This window comes from Chiloscyllium plagiosum, unplaced genomic scaffold (genome assembly GCF_037043375.1).
Source record: "Chiloscyllium plagiosum isolate Xiang-an unplaced genomic scaffold, Cpla_swu_hap1 HiC_scaffold_22, whole genome shotgun sequence".
NCBI classification, from domain to species: Eukaryota; Metazoa; Chordata; class Chondrichthyes; order Orectolobiformes; family Hemiscylliidae; genus Chiloscyllium; species Chiloscyllium plagiosum.
The window spans coordinates 25,037,388-25,060,827 of NW_028270160.1; the positions used below are offsets into that span (position 1 = coordinate 25,037,388).

General features: G+C 40.7%; 1 protein-coding gene across 1 annotated transcript in view; it reads right to left on the reverse strand.

Moving 5' to 3' along the window:
• The window catches only part of tdrd1 (tudor domain containing 1), a 91,041-nt gene that overhangs the window by 64,925 nt on the left and 2,676 nt on the right, over positions 1–23,440 (reverse strand). Inside the window, exons 2-4 of the mRNA XM_087999260.1 lie at positions 16,245–16,653; positions 13,617–13,687; positions 11,892–11,967 (exon numbers count right to left, since the gene is read on the reverse strand). Of these exons, the coding sequence (XP_087855386.1) occupies positions 11,892–11,967; positions 13,617–13,687; positions 16,245–16,611 (514 nt within the window). The 5' untranslated portion in view covers positions 16,612–16,653. The remainder of the gene's footprint in view (positions 1–11,891; positions 11,968–13,616; positions 13,688–16,244; positions 16,654–23,440) is intronic.

A 23,440-nucleotide genomic window follows, 5' to 3' on the forward strand; every position in this document is an offset into this window, starting at 1 on the left:
GCAGGGGCAAACGTTAGATATTATGTTGCAAAAAAGACAGATATGAACTGCATTCCATACAACTGCTCTCAAATTATTAGGTGCTAAGTTTTATATGTAAATGATGTCTGTTGCCTTAAGCTAACTGATGAGAAACTGAATATTTTACTGCAAACGTCACAATAAGAGCTACTCATGTAAATGTTACTTACCTTGTATCACGTAGTAACATTATATCCATACCAGAGAATAAAGACAAACTTCCAGAAAACTAGTCACCTTGAACACCAACTCCAACTGTTCCTAACTAATTTAAGGAAATGAATGAAACAACTACAGTTCTCCTCTAACTGGTCAGATTGATGAGGTGAACTTTAATGCTCAGACCCATTCGCAGCAAGAGATAATACCATACAAGAAATCAACAAGTGCAAAAAGCAGATTTCTCAGTGGTTATAGTCATAGAGAGGTACAGCAAGGAAACAGACACTTCAGTACAAGTCGTCCATGCAAAGTAGATAGCCTAACCTAATCTAGTCCCATTTGACAGCACTTGGCCCATATCCTTCTTCACCCTTCCTATTCATATACCCATGCAAATGCCTTTTAAATGCTGTAATTGTACTAGCCTCTACTACTTCCTCTGGCAGCTCATTCCACACACTCGCCACCTTCTGCGTGAACAAGTTGCCCCTTAGGGCCCTTTTAAATCTTTCCCCTCTCACCCTAAACCTTTGCCCTCTAGTTCTGGACTCCCTCATTCCACAGAAAAGACCTTGCCTGTTTGTCCTATCCAGACCGTTCATGATTTTATAACCTAAGATCACCCCTCAGCCTCCGATGCTCTAGGGAAAAGAGCTACAGAATATTCAACTGCTCCCTATAGGTCCAATCCTCCAACCTTGATAAAATCCTTGTAAATCTTTTCTGAACCCTTTCAAGTCTCACAGCATCATTCCGATAGGAAGGGGACCAGAATTGCATATAATATTCCAAAAGTGCCCTCAACAAATGCCCTGTGCAGCCACATGACCTCCCAACTCCTATACTCAATGCTGTGACCATAAAGGAAAGCAAATCAAATGTCTTCTTCAGTGTCTTACCTACCTGAAAATTTACTTTCAAGGAACTATGAACCTGCATTCTAAGGTCTCTTTGTTCTCAACACGCCCTGGGAACTTACTATTAAGTATAAGTCCTGCTCTGATTTGCATTTCCAAAATGCAGCACCTCACATTTTTCTAAATTAAACTCCATCTGCCACCCCTTGGCCCATCTGATCAAGATCCCTTTGTACTTGGAGATAAACTCCTTTGCTGTCCACTACACCTTCAATTTTGGAGTCATGTGCAAACGTACAAACTCTATGTTCACATCCAAATAACTTATATAAATGATGAAAAGTCCTGGACCCAGCACCGATTTGTGTGGCACTCCACTGGTCATAGGCCTCCAATCTGAAAAACAACCCCCCCCCCCCCCTGACAAAACCTACCCTGGCTTCAACCTTTGAGCCAGCCCTGCATCCAAATGGCTAGTTCTTCCTGTATTGCGTGAGATCTAACCTTGCTAACCAGTCTCCCATGAGGAACCTTGTCGAATGCCTTACTGAAGTCCATTGAGATCAAATCTACATTCTGCCCTCATCAATCCTTTGTTACTTCTTCAAAAAACTCAATCAAGTTTGAGAGACATGGACTTCCCACAAAGAAAGCCATGCTGCTTATCCCTACTCAATTCCTGTCTTTCCAAATACATGTACATCTTGTCCCTCAGGATTCCCTCCAATAACTTCCCCAACACAGATGTCAGGCTCACTGGTCTATAGTTCCCTAGCTTTTCCTCACCACCTTTCCTAAATAGTAGCACCACATTAGCCAATGTCCAGTCTTCCGACACCTCACCTGTGACTATCGATGACAAATATCTCAGCAATGGTCCCTGCAATCACTTTCCTTGCTTCCCACAGACTTTTTGGGTACACCTGATCAGGTCCTGGAAATGTATCCACTTGTGTGTGTTTCAAGACATCCAGCACCATCTCCTCTGTAATACAGACATTTTTCAGGATGTCACCATCTATTTCCTTACATTCTATATCTTTCGTGTCCTTCTCCACAGTAAATACTGATGCAAATACTCATTTAGTATCCTCATCTCCTGCAGCTCCACACATAGGCTGCCTTGCTGATCTTTGAGGGGTCCTATTCTCACCTCAGTCACCCTTTTGTCCATAATGTATTTCTTAAATTGCTCTGGGTTCTCTTTAATCCTCTTCCCCAAAACTATCTCATGTCCCCTTTTTGTTTTCCTGATTTCTCTCGATTCACTTGATCTATCCTGTCTATACCAGACAAAAGCTTCCCTCTTCTTCAGAATCAAACCCTCACTTTCTTTAGTCATCCAGCATTCCCTATACCTTTCCTTTCACCCCAACAGGAATATACTGACTCTGTACACTTGTTATCTCATTTCTGAAGGCTTCCCAATTTTCAGCTATCCCTTCATCTGCAAACATCTGCGCTCAATCAGCTTTTGAAAGTTCTTGCCTAATACCAAAATTAGCCTTCCTACAATTTAGAACTTCAACTTTTAAATCTGGTCTATCCTTTTCCATCACTATTTTAAAACAAATAGAATTATGGATTCTGGCCCCAAAGTGCTCCCTCACTGACAAAGTTACCTGCCCTGCCTTATTTCCCAGAAGTAGATCAAGTTTTGCACCTTCTCTCGTCGGTACACCCACATACTGAATCAGAAAATGTTCTTGTACACAATTAACAAATTCGTCTCCATCTAAACCCTTAACACAATGGCAGTCCCAGTCTAGGTTTGGAAAGTTAAAATCTCCTACAATTACCATCTTATTATTCAGACAGATAGCTGCAATCTCCTTGCAAATTTGCTTCTCAATTTCTCCCCGACTTTTGGGGGAGGCTGTAATGCAATTTTAGTAAGGTGATCATCACTTGATTTCTCAATTTCCTGGATGTATTCCCAACAATATCCTAAGTACAGCAGCAACGCTATCCCTTATCAAAAATGCCATTTCCCCCTCCTCTCTTGCACCCCCAACCACCCCACAGCCACCACCCTTCCTTTCTATCATTCCTATAGCATTTGCATCCTGGAACATTCAGCTGCCAGACCTATTCATTACTCCACTGGAAGTAACCCAGATAATACTATCCTCGAGGACTCCTTTTCAAATTCCTGCCTAACTTCCTCTACTCTCCCTTCAGAATTTCATCCTTTTCCTTTCCTATGTCGTTCGTTCCAATGTGTTAATGATCTCCTGCTGGTCCCTCTCCCCTGAGAGAGCATTCTGCACCCTCAGATATCCTTGATCCTGGCACCAGGGAGGCAACACAACATTCTGAAATTTCTCTGCCAGCAGCAGAAACGACTGTGCCTCTGACTAGAGACACCCGCATCACAATCGATCGCTTGGAACCTGACGTACCCCTCATTACATTAGAGCCAGTCTTGATACCAAACACTTGGTTGCTCGTGCTACGTTTCCCTGAGAGTCCATCACCCCCTACATTTTCCAAAACAGCATACTTGTTTGAAATGGGGATAGCCACAGAAGACTCCTGCACTACCTGCCTCCCTCTTTTACCTTCCCTGGAGTTAACCCATCTACCTGACTATACCTGCAGTTTTTCTCCCTTCCTATAACTGTCATCCGTCACATCCACCAGCTCTTGTAAATTTCTCATTGCCTCTAACTGCTACTCCAGCTAATCAATGCAATCTGATAGGATTAGCAAGCAAAGAAACTTCCTGCAGACATAATCTTCAGTAACATGGAAACTCTCCCTAAACTCGCACATCCAACAGAAATAGCGTACCACCCTACTAAAGGCCGTCTTTACTCCTTAACCATCTACAGAACCAGAAAATAGCATTGTCTTTTTGCTCTAAAAAGGTGCTCCAGGCTAACTTAGTACTTATGGTTTACATTTTTAAAATTGAAACAAGAGACAGATCTCAATAAAATATACAATCAAGAAAGAACCCACACTACTCACTATTGCAGACTTACAGCAAGGTTACACGTTAAACTTATACACTTCGCTTCTCCTATGTTGCGAGCTCTCCCACACAGGTTTCCCCAAAGTCAGCTGTGAATTTCGCTGTTTGTTAATTTTTCCTGGACACAGTCTAATGTCATAGAGATGTACAGCACAGAAACAGACCCCTCAGTCCAACTTGTCCATACTGATCAGATATTCCAACCCAATCTAGGCCCATCTGCCAGCACCAGGCCCATATCCGTCCAAACCCTTCCTATTCATATACCCATCCAAATGCCTCTTAAATGTTGCAATTGTCCTTGCTTCCACCACTTCCTCTGGCAGCTCATTCCATACACGTATCACCCTGTGTGAAAAAGTTGCCCCTTAGGTCTCCTTTATATCTTTCTCCTCTCACCCTAAACCTATGTTGTCTAGTTCTGGACTCCCCCACCACAGAAAAAATACTCTGCCTAATTATCCTATCCATGCCCCTCTATAAGGTCACCCCTCAGCCTCCGACTCTGCAGGGAAACCGCCCCAGCCTGTTCAGCCTCTCCCTATAGCACAAATCCTCCAACCCTAGCAACATCCTTGTAAATCTTTTCTGAACCCTTTCAAGTTTCACAACATCCTTTCAATAGGAAGGAGACCAGCGCAATATTTCAAAAGTGGCCTAACCAATGTCCTGTACAACCGCAACATGACTCCCAACTCCTGTTCTCAATACTCTGACAATAAAGGAAAGCATTCCAAATGCCTTCTTCACTATCCTATTTACTTATGAATCCATGAACCTGCATTACAAGGTCTCTTTGTTCACCAAACTCCCGAGGACCTTACCATCAAGTGTATAAGCCAGCTAAGGTTTCCTTGCCCAAAATGCAGCACCTCACGTATCTAAATTAAACTCCATCTGCCACTTGTCAACTTATTGGCTCATCTGATCAAGATCCCATTGTAATCTGAGGTAACTTTCTTTGCTGTCCAAAACACCTGCAACTTTGATGTCACCTGCAAACTTACTAACCATACCTGTTATGCTCACATCCATATCATTTATATAAATGATGAAAAGTAGTGGACCCAGCACTGAATCTTTTGGCACTGCACTGGTCACACACTTCCAGTCCGAACAACAACCCTCCATCACCCTCTGTCTTCTACCTTTGAGCCAATTCTGTATCCAAATGGCTAGTTCTCCCTGTATTCAATGAGATCTAACCTTGCTAACCAGTGTCCCATGGGGAATCTTGTTGAATGCCTCACTGAAGTCCATATCGATCACGTCCATCATTTTGCGCTCATCAATCCTCTTTGTTGCTTCCTCAAAAAACTCAATCAAGTTTGTGAGACAGGATTTCCCACGCACACAGCCATATTGATTATCCATCAGTCCTTGCCTTTCCAAATACATGAACATCCTATCCTTCAGGATTCCTACCAACAGCTTGCCCGACGTCAGGTTCACTGGTCCATAGTTCCCTGGCTTGTCCTTACCACCTTTCTTAAATAGTGGCACCACGTTAGCCAACCTCCAGTCTTCCTGCACCTCACCTGTGACTATTGATGATATAAATATCTCAGCAAGAGACCCAGCAATCACTTCTCTAGCTTCCCACGGAGTTCTGGGGATTTATCCACTTTTATGCATTTCAAGACACCCAGCACTTCCTCCTCTGTAACATGAGCATTTGTCAAGATGTCACCATCTATTTCCTGACATTCTATATCTTTCATGCCCCTCTCCACAGTAAACACGATGCAAAATACTTGTTTAGTATGACTCCCATTTCCTGCGGCTCCACACAAAGGCCGCCTTGCTGATCTTTGAGGAGCCTTATTCTCTTCCTAGTTACCCTTTTGTCCTTAATGTATTTGTAAAAACCTTTTGGATTCTTTTTAACTATTTGCCAAAGCTATCTCATGTCCCCTTTTTGCCCTCCTCAGTTCCCTCTTAAGTATACTCCTACTTCCTTTATACTCTAAGGATTCACTCAATCTACCCTGTCTATACCTTACGCCCTCCACGTCCTCTGAGACAGATGTTTCCCTGGCCCCTCGCCCTTCATTTTCACCATTGACATCCAGTCGCTCTACACTTCTATCCGCCATGACCAGGGCCTCCAAGCCCACTGTTTCTTCCTCGCCCGACACGTGGTTGGTGAAGCCCTCCAGCACATCTCATCCACATCCTGCACCTCCGCTCTCAAACCCCACCCCTCCAACTGCAACAAGGACAGAACCCCCCTGGTCCTCACCTTCCACCCCACCAACCTCCGTATACATTGCATCATCGTCCACCATTTCCGCCAACTCCAAATGGACCCCAACGCCAGAAATACATTTCCTTCCCCAACCCTATCAGATTTCTGTAAGACCGCTCCGTCCGCGAATACCTTGTCAGGTCCACGCCCCCTAACAACCTCCCCTCCCCTCCTGGAACCTTCTCCCACCACTGCAGGAATTGCAAAACCTACGCCCACACTCCTGCTCCCCCCTCCTCACCTCCGTCTAAGGCCCCAAAAGAAACCTTCCACATCCATCAAAATTCCATTTGCTCTTCCGTGCGTCATTTACTGTATCCGTTGCTCCTGATGAGGTCTCCTCTATATTGGGGAGGCAGGAAGCCTACTCGCAGAGCACTTCAGAAAACATTTCCCGAACACCCGCACCAACCAACCCGACCACCCCGTGGCCGAGCACTTCAACGCCGAGGACATGCAGGTTCTGGGCCTCCTCCATCACCTCCATCTTACCACCTGGAGGATGAATGCCTCATCTTCCGCCTTGGGACTCTCCAACCCAATGGCATCAATATGGATATCAACAGTTTCCTCATTTCCTCTCCCCCCACCCTACCCCAGTTCCAACCTTCCAGCTCAGCACCATCCTCATGACCCATTCCATCTGTCCATCTTCCTTCCCACCTATCCACTCAACCCTCCCCTTGAACCTATACCTTTACCACCACCTCCATCCACCTATTGCACACTCAGCTACCTTCCCCTCCACCCCTACCCCCTCCCATTTATCCCTTCACCCCCCTGCCATGGCTCCCAGATGCATTCCTGATGAAGAGCTTTTGTCCAAAACGCCGATTTTCATGTTCCTCAGATGCTGCCTGACCAGCTGTGCTTTTCCAGCATCACACTGTTAGATTTAACAGAGTCTGGTGATATCCACTCATCAGACTTGGAATGTCAAATTGGTTTTCTTCCCACACATGCTACCAGACCTGCTAAGTTTCTCTTGCAATTCATATTTTTGCTTCAGATCTCCAGCTGTTTTATTTGTCTCAAAGGAGTAATGCTGAGCCCAAACGTTTTATGCTTCAGGAGAGATTGGCTGGAAATGACGCAAGACATAGTAGAAATGTGGCAGCCTCGTGCAAGGATACAATGATGCCACAGACACGGAAGATAAACGGCGTCATAAAACTCCAAAATCTAGTTTTCCTGAACAGCATGCCTCAGATCAACACACTTTGTAGCTCCACTCTTTCATCGCTCACTCCAAGTAACTTCCCACAACCTTTTTCTGTGAGCCATTACTGACCATTACCCTCAAACACGTGATTCTTCAGTTTCACTCCTTGCAAAAGACAGCACAAAGGAGCAAGAACAAGTCTTCCATACATTGCCACCTTTACTGCTATGGAAAGTCTCGCAATTTAGATAAGCAGATTCTTAGTATGTGCAGATAGAATTCCCTCTTGATACAAAGTTAGGCACAACATACCTACACAGCACATAACACTCACTAATGTTGCCTGGCGAAGTCAATGAGAAATTATGATTTTCACAATTTTAGATGCTAGCGTTCAGAAGCATGCTAACTTTTTCACCTTGTCAACTTTAATTCACATCTTGCACTGTTCAAAGTACTTAAAAAGTATCCATTTGAATTAAAATGTATCAGTTAACAAGTCTGTTAAATAAATTACTGATTGTTTTCACTTTTTAGAATAAATTCTACTCAAAAATTAGCAATGGGTAAATCTACAGGAGCTACTGCTACAGCTTACATTTTGGTCTTTTTTTTTTAAACACACTGCCCAAGAAACGTCCCAAAACCAAAAAAAAACTTAAAAAGTCTGTGAATTAAGTAAAATAAATGCTTTGTTTAAATTTTAATGAACAAAACCAGCTTAAAGATGAAAATTTACATGCTCCACAGCCAGTCTTGTGTCCTCATGATTAACATCAAGACCAATGCTGGAAAACATATTCATGCAAGCAGACAATCCTGAACTGCATAGGTAATTCACTTCCAATCTTATGAACGAGAATGTTGCACATTTATCTTCCCCAACTTAAATGGACTGCATTTCAATGTTTGACAACAACCTCTGAAGGAATTTGAGTGAAAATCCCTCCTCCTTTTCAGTGTAATCAACAAAAACTTTTCTATAGCACTCTTCAGTTTCATGCATGATTTTTGCGCTGGCTTCATCAGCTCATCCAATTCAATTACAGCGCACTACCATCAACACAAATTGCAGAAGCTTTAAATTTATCAACAAACTGGACAGCAAGCATAATAAATTGTGAGGGTTTGTGGGGTGGACCTAACAAAGGCAATTAGTACAGGTTTGGCAGTTATGACAGGATCATAACCCAAAGAAACCCAAACATATAAACAGAAAGCAGAAATTATCAACAGTGCTTTACCTGGAAGCCCACTGAAGATGTTACCTGGTATGGTGACGAAACATCTGGAAATCAACCTTCCAGCTTAGCGAGCAAACCTACATCCAGAACCTCAAACTAAGCTACAAATCTTCTCAAAACTCGCTGTCAACTTTGTCATTTTCATAAGGAGCTTTGATTTCAAAGTTAGCTTCAAGAAGACTCGCAAATTGAATAAACATTTGAAACTGAAACTTAACGTTCAACGAACAAGGCAGTGGTTGAAAATGTTATAAGTGGAAAGCAATATTAAGATATCCTTAATTGGTTGTTATTGCTCAATGTACAATCGAAGCCCAGGGTTGGTCTATTACAGAGCTGTTTGAAAGCATAGCTGATGTGCCTCAGTTTTGCTAAGTCTTCCCCAATCACATCTTCAGAAATCAACCACTTGCAGAATTACATTCCTTGTGCTCATGTGGCTTTAGTTGTGCCCTTCCTGGTTGCCAATGTTACAGCCCCTCACAACCAAAGAATAGTCCTTCACTCCAGAGTTAATCACTGACATTATTGCTTCAATGTGCAAATACATCATCTCCTGCCCATACACCAGACCAGGAAGTCAATGCTGATATTGATGGTCATCCCATTCTGGACATATCACCTGTGGCATGCTCACCATCCTGCTCTCTCACTCATGAGAAAAGTGGTAAACAGTATAGGTGCAGGGCAACAATTGTCAGGGAGAGTGAGGGGTTGGATCTGAATGCCGGATGGTGGCGCAGCAAACAAATGAGATTCCCAGAGGTTTTGAATTTGCTCTGCTTTTCATGAGCAAGATTTGCTTGGAAAGTTTCCCACATTGTTTGCTAATGTTGTAGCTGAACCATAACAGCTTGGCTATGAGTATGGCCATTTCAGATGCAGATCTTCAGAGCTATTGCTAAAACGTTATCAGGATTCATAGCCTTGAGTGCATTGTGAGACTTCACCCATTTCTTGATATGATGTGGAGTGAATACATGTTTCCAAATGGTTTAGCCCTATCTTTTGCATTGGTGTGCTGGGTCCCATCATTAAGGATGGGGATATTCGTGGAGATAACTCCTCCAGTTATTTGTCTAATTCACAGCTGGATATGGTAGGACTGAAGACATCTGATCTGTTGGTTGTAGCATCAGCAGCTCTATAGCACACTGCTACTGTTCGGGTTCCAATTGCGAGTCGATTTGTACGCAAGTTGGAACACAATGCAGGACAATATAAAACAGCTGTTTTTAAGTACAAGAAAAACATGTGTAGGCTGGATCTTTAAAGTTACCCCCTTATACGGGATCACATGCAAGTACAAGGGTTCAGAAGTCAGATATTCATAAACCCAGGACTCAGAGTATCTCTAAGTAACAAACAGGCATACAATACTGATACCATGATAGCTTCCTGGATATTTTGTACACACAAATTATAATCTACCAGTTGAACAATATGAAGTGGAATCCATTTCAGTTGATGAATTTTGATTTTTGAGGGTATCTTGATTGCCACAAGTGCCATCTTCCTGTGAGGATCCCATCAGACCAAGACATCCCAAGGTGAACTCACTTTGACTCTCTTTCCAAGTACTGAAGTAGATTTAAGTGGCAGCCCTTGCAACTATGAGTGTCACTCAGGCAATGCACTGCTGCACAACAAATTGAAATATTTTAAACATGTCAGTCATGGATTTCTGGAAAAAGTTGAAGAAAAACTAATTAAGGGTTGCAGTCAATTTTACAACCACTGACAATGCATGCCAAATGGCCTACTTGGCAAAGATCTCCTTGTACATAGTTGCAAATCTCTGTGAATAACAGACAATGATTTCTCACAAATGTGTTCAAATTAAAAATGCAGATCCTTGCCAACTTCCCAAACAAACAACGATTTTTGATTTTTTAACCTTCCATGCACAAAAACCAGTCACCAAGTTGCCAATGAGAATTTTAACTTGACACCTTGGAATTCATAACTGCAGAGGGAGATGTATTAAATGAATAATTTTTTAAAAATCATGGAAGCTAGATAGCTTATGCATGACTAGAGCCAGAAACTTTTAGTCAAAAGCTTTTAGATTGGCAGATTACAGTTACTTTCATAGCAGCATGCCAAAAATGCTTTTCCATGATTTGCAGAGGTAACAAAGGTGAAATAAAAACTCATGTTCTAAATGTAAATTTACAAAATAGCAATGGAAGTACACCAGTCTTACAAACCCTCCCAGCCATTCGAACATCATGACGCACCCACTCCATGTTCACCTCCTCTTTTGTGCCAGGTGTTTCTAAGTCTCAACGCAACAGTTCAAAAATCTATTGCACTCTTCTTCAAATACTATCAGTGAAGTAGCCTCCACATCTCTCGATAATTCTCCACATGCACTGCACACAGAATAAACCCTGCTGTATTTCACTATCTTCCTTCATTCTGTAACCATGTCCCCCCAGAAAGAGATTCCCGACTATTCGAAATGTCTATCCTCAAAATCATACATGGTTCAGTAAGTTCATGCTTCATTTTTCTAACCTCTAATGACTTAAGTTGTTTTGGCTTCCTTGAGTCAACCCCGCTCTCTCAAGAATTAGCCTACTTAATCTCTTTTGAATACCTCCAATGCCAGCAATTTCCTTCATAAATATGGGGATCAGAACTGTGCACAATATTCCAGATGTGGCCTCAGTGTCACCCTATATAGTTGAAACAAGACTTGTCTATTTTTAAATTCCAAACCTCTAGCAATAAAGGCCAAACTCGACCAGCAAATTTAAGCCACGCCATTACTCAAGAATGGTAGTGAATAGTAAATTCAAATTCAAGCAGTGCAAGAAAATTCATCCCACCCATTCTCTCATCAATTTTCTTCAGCATTCAATATTTCAGGCCCAAGTGTCAATTTATTACCAGTAAATTCTGAAGTGTCAGGTTGCTGAGCAATGGGGTACCACAGTCAAACCTGAAAACAATTCCAAGCACAGGCCACCACATTAGTTAGGATGTAGATCCTAGCCAAGTACCTGATCCTCAGCTGAGTGCCTGTGGTTCCTACTGGGTCAGCACACAAAACATGAGATAAAATGAGGGACATTTCTTGAGCCTTGCAAAATTAATAAAATTCCTTTTCCAAGTTTTTTCTTGCACACTGATGTCAAGTTTATTCATCCAAGTATGGAGACAGAATAAATGATGTAAGATTCTACTTTAACTTTATATAGAAAACAATACCCACCTTGCAATCCACAATAACTGCAAGTTGTGTTCGGAGACGATGAAGATGTAGTCAACATTTTTACAAGACTAAAATTCTGCAAAAGACAAGTTTTTCTGCATATTATGAAACTATGCAAATATTCATTAATTGAGTACAAACTGAAGTAATTCAAATCATTGCAACTTCCAAATTAAATCTGAATTCTAATATTTAAATATGCATTATATACTAGAGCAAACAATACATTATTATAACCCAGTTTGTCTGACAAGAAGGTAAATTCACCATCATTTTATCTTAATCTTTTGAATTAATGGCTCACCGTTTGAACAAGTTATTTGGGCCTGAAGTGCTGCACAACAAACAGGAAAACTACTCCATCAATAATAACATTTAGGATGTCTTTGTAGCATTGGCATTTAATTCATCCAACCATAACGAAGCAATAAAGCAAAAACAATTTCAAACACTGAAGTAAAAAGAAAGTCATACGCTGGTCAGACAGCACCTTTGGTAGTGTACCTAGTTAATTAGAGACAATGTGGCTAAGTATTCAATCACTGGCAGCAACATGGAAGCATAAGACTCATCCCTAATTTAAGAGAGAAGGTCTTAAGAGAAATCTGGGCTGGTGACGCTTGAATAAAATGGTGGCATTAAAGAAAATACTGCTATTTGAGTAATTAAAAGATGATAAACAGGAGAAGAAAGCTAAATCCAGAAATTCTTTCAAACTAAACAGACAAAGAACAGGGAACACATGGACAGGATGGTTAAAAAGGTGTTTGGCACAATTGCCTTCATTGCTCAGTCCTTTGAGTACAGGAGTTGCAAAGTTATGTTGAAGTTGAACTGGACAAGGGAGAGGCGTCTTCTGGAATACTGTTTTCAGTTCTGTTTGCCCAATTATTGAAAGAGTATCATTTAGCTGGGGAGGATTCTGAAGAGATTTACCAGCATCTTGTCAGGTGTGGAAGGTTTGAGTTATAAATAAAGGCTGGACAGTCTGGGGCTTTTTTCACTGGAGCATAGGAGGTTGAGAGGCAACCTTATAGAAGTTTCTAAAATAATTAGGGATATGGATAGAGTTCATGGTAGTTGTCTTTTCCCTAGGATGGAGGATTTCAAGACTCAGGGCCACATTTTTAAGGGGTGAGGGGAGAGATTTAAAAAGGCACGAAGGACAAATTATTTTACACAGAACGTGGTTCGCATGTGGAATGAATGTCCTACGAAATGATGCATGTGGGTACAATTACAACATTTAAAAGATATTCGGGTAAGTACATGAATAACAAAGGTTTGGAGGGGCCCGACAGCAGGCAGGTCGGACTAGTTTAGTTTGATACTATGTTTGGCATAGACTGGTTGGATCGAAGGACCTGTTTCCATACTATATGACTCTATGATAATAAGATGACACAGAAGTGTTTTGTCCAAAACTGGTAACAGAATGGATTTCCAAACACAACGTACACGTAATATAAGCAGTAGTTTGGGATGGGCAGCAACTGCTGGCTGGAACAATAGTGTTTATTCATCCTATAAATGAACTGTAAAAATTCTTTAAAAGTTGAATGCTGTAGATTTTAAGTGGTTTAGAAAGGGGAACAAGTGGCCTGAGCTGTCTTTAAATAATGAGATTTAACTCAATTCATTTATTCTAAAAAGATACTTAATCCAAATAGTTTCACAAAAAGCCCAGTACAATGTAATCTACAACAACAAAAGTCCAATGCTTACACTGTTGATGTCTTCAGTTGACTCACATCGAGACGAGATAGAACCGGCTGCTTGATGCTGTATTCTTTGTTCTATGTATGAAAGAAGTTCAGTGATTTTGACAGTATTATCTTACTCTGCCACCAGCACAGCACAAAATATTGTTAACACCAATGAATCGTAACGAACAGGTTCAATAAGTACTCATGCTGTTACTAAGTACTTAAGAATGATACATTTCATTTGTATGGCTCCCCCTTTTTTTCTGGTTTTCTTTTGTTTCATTTGAAATGGCTTCAGAGATCACTTGGGTCCAAATGATACTCATCAGCACATGACTAACACTGAATAAAAAACACAGAAAATATCTAATAATATCTAGAAATACAAGGTAAAAGCAAACATAACCAAGGTTAAGAGAGAAAGAAACAATGGGTAACATTACTTAAGTAGGACCTTTAAGAGATGAAAAGTGAAATCTTACAGCATTTGTGGGGTCGAGAAGGAAGTTTCACCAAACTTGTTGCAATGGAAATGCAAGGGACCATACAACATTCAAAATCATGAGGCGGCCATTTGGCCCACAAGTCATCTTTGCCACTCAATAAGATCATAGATGACGTGAACATTTTGAATTCTGCATTCCTACCTACTCTCAAGAATAATCTGTTCCCTTACATAATAAGAATCTGCCTGCCTTAAAAACATTTAATTATCCTGCCTTTACAAGCAGAGAGTTCCAAAGTTGAACAAACCTCACTGAAGTTTCTGATGTGTCTGAAAAGGAGCCCCCAGTGTTTAAAATGAGTGTTAGGGTGTAAAACTTGGAAAATGTAAACATTATAACATACATTACTTTAATGGTTATTAAATATTTTGGTATATCCTGATGTTTTGAAAGATATCTTTATTTGTTCTCAATATTGACAAGAGTCAGAGATCAGAGACACTTGGGTTACAAGATATTAAACACCTCTGACAACTGTTGTAGTGTCTGAAGTCTGTAATACTTCTAAGTTTAAAAGGAACAAAATCAGGCATTTGCAGAGATTCATTGCATAATAAAATTCAACATACTCAGGAAAAACTCTGATTCATGAGAAACTGCAAATTTTGACTTGCAATGAAGTACTGCCTGAAACATTTAATAGTTAGTGTTGTAAACTATACTGCACACTACCAAACTTAAATTTACTTGATATTGCAGTTCTTCCTCAAAAGAATCCCATCTGGTGCGATATTGGTGTTTGTTGATATAATGAAGGAATGCAATCTTAAAAGGGAATGTGGCAACTACATACAGAGAAAGAGAGAGGAGAAGGAAATCATTTATTCCCAGTGGTTTACGTCCACAGGCAGTAACTAGATGCAAAAGAAAATGGAGATGTTTATAGAAGGGCTTAGATAAAAATACAGATTCACAGAAAGCAATAAAGGCAGCAAAGTACACTTTAAATGAAAAGAAACTTACAATGAAGAGAGGTTCAAGAGGTCAGAAAGCCGAATGTTTAAAAAAATTGAATATTTTTTAAAATTTATCAACAGCTGTAATAAGAACAATGAGAAACAACACAACTTTTACAAACCTCTCATTAGGCCACTTTTAGACAACCAGTGTAGAAAGAATGTCAATCATGGGCACGCACTGCGATACAAGCCACAAATAGCAATTAATTGGGAATTTGTGCTTTTCTTAGTACAGTGCAGAAAGAGGTCCATCAGCTTATGAAGGACTTTTATTAAAGAGAAAGTAAAAATGGATTTTCCCAGTTAGTTACAAGAGACTATTATTTTAAAATAATCAGGAGAGTGTTTTTCGAAACATACAGGATCTTTGAGAATGCTTAAATAAGAGCTGTGAAGTCATAGCAGTACTGAATAAGTGGATAAACATTTAAGGAAAGTCACAGAAGGTAAGAGGGGACAGGAAATGAAACTTGCTGGAAGGATCAAATGATCTTGCAGCTATTAGCAAGTTTTATTGAGTGTCAAATGTTCTCCAAAAATATGGAACACAATACAAAATTCTTCTCCAAATTTTCTAGCAAATAAAATCATGAATGCAGGAGTGCTCCAAAGGACAGAGGTCTCAAATTTAGCAAACAGATGATTTTTGTTGACAGGTTGGAAGTCTGTTACAAACTCAAGGGCTTTGTGCATGACAAGATAGCCAGAGCGAGACAACAGGTGGGACTCACAAAGCGCTGCTGCATTGAGGTTTGTAAAATGTAGAAGTACCCAAAATAATAAACATTGCACAATGCAGGAAAATGGAAACTCTTCTGTGGGCTTTGATGCCCAACTATAACTACCACTTACAACAGCTTGGCAATAGGCCCACCACCAGAAATAGCAATCTACAATCACAGTTAGTTGTTTCATCTGCTGAACTTGAGACTGAAGTCTCTCTCAAAGATGGACTACCCAGCCATCTGTGCCAGTGCATCTGGAATGCATTTGTGCTGTATATCCATTACCCTTCACAGATGGAAGGGTGTCAACAACAACTTTAAGTCGCAATCCACCTACACTGTTTCCTATTTCTTATTATAAAAATTGTGTGAAGTTATACAATTATCTGTTATTGAAACAGTTTTAACTACAGCAGAAGTAAATAAAGTTTTTAAATCACAACATATAAGCAATTACCTTCAACGTCAAAACTTGGTTGAATTTCTCCATTCAATTGTAGTAAAAATCCAATTTTATTTTTCTCATTGATGCTAGTTCCAATTGCTCTATTAACTTTCTGGTGAGTACGATCAGCAAAGTATTCTTTGGCTCGCTCACAAAAACTGAAATTTCTCTTTTTTGTGAAGCTAGCGATTCCATCTTCTGACAAAGGTTGACTAATTGCAAAATTAGGGTGCAAACGTTCACTGAAAAGGACTTCTGAGGAACTATCCAAGCTGCCTTTAGTCTTAATGCTTCCGATCCTTTTCGTCTCATTTTCTGATTTCTGATGTGACAACTTCACTGCATCAGGTTTGGAATAATTAATTTTCTTTTCTGACATACTTCGAAGAAATAGATCTTCTTTCAAAATACCTGGAACAAGCTAAAAACAATAAATATTTAACTACATGGCACTGACAAAAGTAACACTCACTTTTAACAGATGTTCAAAAATTCTTAAAAGGCCTTTTTTCCCCCCAAAAGTGATATCCAAAAATCCTGCCCAATGCTCACACACTACTTGTCTTGCTGTTCTTGTCTAGGACAATCAGAAACCACTAAATCCAGAAGGTTACAAAATCCTGTAATCCCTGCCAAGTAATTTATTTACCAACAATAAACCAGTGGATCAAATATTTATCATAAAAAATCATGTCACTACTACAAAACATAAATCATCCAGTCACTAAAATGGTCAAGAAAATAGCACACAGTTTAAACATAAGACACAGGAGCAGAAATTAGGCCATGCAGCCCATTGAGTCTGCTCTGCCATTCAATCATGGCTGATAAGTTTCTCAAGCCCATTTTCCTGCTTTCTCCCCTTAACAATCAAGAACCTGTCTCCATCTTAAATATACTCAATGACCTGACCTCCACATCTTTCTGTGGCAGTGAATTCCATATATTTACCACTCTGGCTCAAGACATTTCTCCTTACCTGTTCTAAAAGGTTTTCCCTTTACACTAAGGTTGTGCCCTCAGGTCCAAGTCTCCCCTACCAATGGGAACATCTCCTCAATATCCACTCTGTCCAAGTCATTCAGTATTCTCTAAATTTCAATTAGATCCCCCCTCAGCCTTCTCAACTCCATCGAGTACAGACCCAGAGTTCTCAAACGTTCCTTATATGTTAAGCTTTTCATTACTGAATCCGCTCCTCTGAACCCACTCTGCCAGTACAGCCTTCCTGAGATATGGGGCCCAAAATTGCACACAATACTTAAAATGTGGTCTGACCAGAGCCTTATCAAGCCTCACAAGTACAACCCTGCTTTTATACTCAAGTACTCTCAAAATAAATGCCAATATTGCATTTGTCTCCGTAACTACTGACTCAACCTGGAGGTTTACCTTGAGAGAATCCTGGATGAGAACTCCCAAGTCCCTCTGCACTTCTGAATTTTCTCACTATTTAGGAAATAGCCCATGCCACTATTCTTCCTACCAAAGTGCATGACCTCAAACTTTCCTACATTGTTCTCCATCTGCCACTTCAATGTCCACTCTCCTAACCTATCCAAATCCTTCTGCAGCTTCCTGCCTCAAATACTACCTGTCTCTCCACCTACCTTTGTATCATCTGCAAACTTAGCCAGAATGCCCTTAGTTCCTTCATCTAGATCATTAATGTATAAAGAGAAAAGCTGTGGCCCCAACACTGACCACTGTGGAACAGTCATTAGCTGCCATTCTAGAATCTAATTTAAAGGTTATAATAGAACACTGTTTATTCCACTGTCTTTCATGACCCTACAGTAGTTAGGCTGACTGGACATTTGCACACCCGAAAACTTGAAGCTCAGAACAAAAAAAAATACATCCTCTTTCAAATGAATATTTCTACCTCAGCAACAAATAACATTGTTTTAAAACAAAGGTAATTTTCTGCCTGCAGGAATTAAAATTATCGTATGCACTCACCATCGTATGCACTCATACAGTCCTTGAAAGCATCAATGTATTGTACTGAAGTGAAACATGTAGTTAACCAGCATTTAGATGTACGAAATAAATTACCAACGATAATTACAAAGTCTAGTAAGTTGAATAGAGTAACAAGTAGATGGGCTCATGTAAGGAGTTAAAGTCTAACTGTAATTTAATGTGACACATTTATTAAAATATAATACAATGTGCCTGTCACCATTCACCAGTGCCATTTTAACTACATGAATTATAAAAAGTAGTAAGTCATACAAAGTTAGGATAAATTTCATTTTTTTGTTCCATACACAGCTTAATTTCCAAAGTGGTTATGGGATGACACCACACTCTGCAGCTACCAAAGCAGTGAGGCTGTTGACTTACACTTCAAGCTGGCAAGTGTGTTCAATCATTTTGTCTCCATTCTAGGTAATACCAGTGCACCTCCGATGAAGCTTTGATGTTCTGTTCTGTCCCATTGCTATTTGCGTGTCTGAGTCTGCTGAGGTTGGTGGCATCATTTCTGGTTTTGTTGCTGGTTCTATTTCATAGTGGTTGGCATACGGTGGCTCAGTGGTTAGCACTGCTGTCTCACAGCACCAGGGTCCCAGGTTCAATCCCAGCCTCCAGTGACTGTCTGTGTGGAGTTTGCACATTCTCCCTGTGCCTGCGTGGGTTTCCTCCGGGTGCTCCGGTTTCCTCCTACAGTCCAAAGATGTGCAGGTCACGTGAATTGGCTATGCTAAATTGCCCGTAGTGTTAGATGCATTAGACGGAGGGAAATGGGACTGGGTGGGTTACTCTTTGAAGGGTCGGTGTGAACTGGTTGGGCCGAAGGGCCTGTTTCCACACTGTAGGGAATCTAACTCTACATGTTTGTTAATGGCGTTCTGGGTTGAGTGCCAAGCTTCAGGAATTCCCATGCATGTCTCTGTTTGGCTTGTCCTCGGATGGATACATTGTCCTACTTGAATTGGTGCCCCTCATTGTGTGTGTATGGATACAAGTGATAGCCGGTCATGTCTCTGTGTTTGTGTGCCAAGGTGGCTAATTTCCTTCCTGTAATGCTTTTTGCACTCTTAACATGGCATTTGATACATAAAGTTGGTCCTGCTGGCTGTGGGTATGAGATGCTTTATACTGGTAACAATGTTGTTTTTGAGTTGATGGGTTTTCTCTAGCTGTGCGCTTTCAGTACATATCAAATTCACAGTTTAAGCTGGAGAGTGGGCAGTGCTGTCCATTCGTTTTTTGCAGGACAGCTTCTGTTTTTAGTCGTGATATCAGTGATCACACAGCTGCTCTATTGATTTGTTTGTATACCTGGCCACTGAAGATCAAGTAGATTGTGATGCACAGATCGAATGGTTTGAGGGTGCCATTTTTACTGACTGGATTGGTGCTGTAGATTGTGTGCATTCCTGGTCCTTCAAGGAGCAATGCAAGTGTTTCCTTGGCTAAGGGGATGCCTATGGAGTGAACAGTGCTGTCAGGCCGAAGGAGACCATAATCTCATCCTATTCTACTTTGGTTTCCTGGATGACATTGAGGAATTCTTGGGCAGAGTTGTCCACTTGGTGTTTTAGTCTTTAGTACAGTTCTTTAGCTACTCTGTATGTCAGTATTCCTGGGAGTTAAACTATAGGTCTGAGAGGAGACCCTGGTTTGTATATCCTGGGGAGTCCTTAGAAGCAAGGGCATTGGATACCTAATCACAGAGATGTACAGCATGGAAACAGACCCTTTGGTCCAAACCGTCCACGCCAACCAGATATCCCAACCCAATTTAGTCCCACCTGCCAGCACCCGGCCCATATCCCTCCAAACCCTTCCTATTCATATACCCATCCAAATGCCTTTTAAATATTGCAATTGTACCAGCTTTGGCTTCATTTTTTGGAAATCAACCTTGTTAATTTCTCCAGTTTTGTGTAGATTTCTCAGGGTAACTGTGATGCGATTTTCCTGATGTGGTGATGGGTTTGTTGTTATGTTTTGCTAAGTATCAGTATCTGCTGTGGCGTGTTCACTTTCTCCAAGCATTCTGCTCATGCGTTTTTTGTCCACTGGTAGGATTACAATCTTTCTGTCTCTCCAGAGTCCTTCTTGGGCTTTCCACTCGTAGACTGAGGCTATCTCCTTTCTTCCTGCTTAACATTAGAGCTACTGTCTGCCTGATGGTCTGTTGGGTTTCCTCTGAGAGTCCACTGCTCTTTTGAATGGCTTCTAACGCCCCTAGGAAGTCCATTTTATTGGCTTCACTGTGGTTCTAATTCAGTCTGTGTACCCATCAGGCTTCTTCGGTGTCTGTTAAGGGTCGGTCTTACAGGTTCTTTATCCAAATGTCTGATTGACTGTGTTGATCTTGTGGTGAGTTCGGTCAGTTTCTCCTGAAGGACCAGTCTTTTCAGTGCCTAGGATAACTGTTATTTCATTGAGATAGCTAGCTCTAGCATTGTGGTCCATTCATAGTTGGTCGAGTTTGTGCACAGAGTTTTTTGACATGCAATTTCCCTTTCATATTTCTGGAGGCAGTTGTGGGCATCATTAAACATTACTCGTAGCATTCTGCGACTTTTTTTTTCCTGTTACTTTCCGTGCTTGTGGGCTGTTGAGAGATGGCTTGTATTTTGTACACTGTAGTAGCAATCCAAAGCCCCAACATTAAGGAGGAAGCACTTTGAAGCAGCCCCCACCGCTAACCGAACCCAGAACAGAGCAGGACGGTAGAGGCTTTTTCGCCTTCAATAGGCAGATGAAAGATGGAATTGAAGGAGGGAAAGAAACCAAAGATAATATCCCCACTACCTTGACTGCAGAGCAAGATGCTACCCCCAACATTGAACAAGACTGAAACATTCTGTGACAACAGCTTGTTAGTCCTCTGGTATCAGTGAAACATCCCCAATTGTCTCAGTTGCATACTTCCTTTATCTAATAAAACAATGTGTAGTATCCAAACTACTGCTGCTTATACTTAATAAAATAACAGCAAGGGGATAAGTTAGTTGGGCGGCTAGTTTGCAATCAACAAACATGCATATATTCTGTTTTAAGCTTACCATTTTACACACACAGTACAAAAAAGTATCATGTTAATCTAATTGAGGTTTTGCTTCTCAATGGTTAGCCATCAACAATTATAAAGTATTTATTTGACTGTTTACTAATGGTAAAGTACCATCACACCTTTCAATCTAATTTCCCAAGTTACTTTAATCCATTCACTCCCTCACACATTCAGCGCACTAGGTTTATACTGCAGCACGTCACACAAATTCAAAATGAATTTCTAACTTATGGACCAGTCCTTTGCAGAGGTTGTCCAACTATGAGTATAAAATTAACGCAGCCTGAATACACACAAGTCTCCTTTCAGGTTAGCTCCAGATGTATTGTTTGAAGAAATGTTCTCAAATGTTCACAGTCCATTAACAAATCCTCCAAACTAGTTTTGCATATTTTTTTTAAAAATAAGGATTGATCTCTGCCAGTAATTGACTGACTTCATGGCATCTCATTTTTCGTTTAATACTCGGCCAGTTTTAACTGTTGGACCCAATAATCCACTGTTTTCTAGCATTAAGTCTATCCATACATATTGATTCTGCTTTTGATTACAGGCCTTTCCTCACTACTGCCTGCGTCTTAATCAAATTTGAGTAGTGGACAGCGAAGAAGGTTACCTCAGATTACAACAGGATCTTGACCAGATGGGCCAATGGGCTGAGAAGTGGCAGATGGAGTTTAATTCAGATAAATGCAAGGTGCTGCATTTTGGGAAAGCAAATCTTAGCAAGACTTATACACTTAATGGTAAGGTCCTAGGGAGTGTTGCTGAACAAGGAGACCTTGGAGTGCAGCTTCATAGCTCCTTGAAAGTGGAGTCGCAGGTAAATAGGATAGTGAAGATGGCATTTGGTATGCTTTCCTTTTTTGGTCAGAGTATTGAGTACAGGAGTTGGGAGGTCATGTTGCGTCTGTACAGGACATTGGTTAGGCCACTGTTGGAATACTGCATGAAATTCTGGTCTCTTTCCTATCAGAAAGATGTTGTGAAGCTTGAAAGGGTTCAGAAAAGATTCACAAGGACGTTGCCAGGGTTGGAGGATTTCAGCTACAGGGAGAGATTAAACAGGCTGGGGCTGTTTTCCCTGGAGCGTCAGAGGCTGAGGGGTGACCTTATAGAGGTTTACAAAATTATGAGGGGTACGGATAGGATAAATAGGCAAAGTCTTTTCTCTGGGGTCAGGGAGTGCAGAACTAGAGAGTATAGGTTTAGGGTGAGAGGGAAAAGAAAAAAAAAGAAACCCAAGGGGCAACGTTTTCACACACTGGGTGGTACATGTATGGAATGAACTGCCAGAGAAAGTGGTGGAGGCTGGTACAATTGCAACATTTAAGAGGCATTTGGATGGGCATATGAATAGGAAGGGTTTGGAGGGATATGTGCCGGGTGCTGGCAGGTGGGACTAGATTAGGTTGGGATATCTGGTCAGCATGGACGGGTTGGATCAAAGGGTCTGTTTCCATGCTGTACATCTCTATGACTCTAAGATTCTGAAAATCCACAAAAATCACAGATAATATGGGCTCATGACCGAGTCAGTTGACAAAATCACAACATGACCCAAACAGCTTACCTTTACAACCCATATACTTTGAAATGCTTGCTGGTTTATTTTGAATTATTGACTGGTGACTGACATTAGGTTCGTGGTCTGTTGTTATAAAGTTTGACCTGCCTGCCTTTCTTTAAACAGGGACATTGACTAATATGTAATCGTTTCTGTGCCCAAGGAAGATTCAGCAATTGTTGTGAAAGACTCATCACCTCGGCACATCATTATTTTGCAGTAACTAAACGTTTGCTTCCGTGTGGGTTAACTATTTAAGATACCTATAATATCTTTTCTCAATAGCTGGATTTTTCCTTCATTTAGTTCACCCTCTAATTATTATTTCATTATTTTCTTAAAGAACCCTCCATTTCTTATTATATTATCTGTCTTTTTTTCGGTTATGATCTTTTAACATGCTTCACTTCCCTAATTACAAGATGCAAGATTTGTGCCCTAGTTACATTGACATTACTTTAACCACAGTACTTTTAGCACAAAATGCATTACACATAAATACCAAAATATTTCAGCTGCTTTTTGATGTAAACGTTTATAACTGTTCCCAAGGTTGCAATACATACTTAATAAGCAGTACTCTTGCAATGCCATCTCCAATCTGCA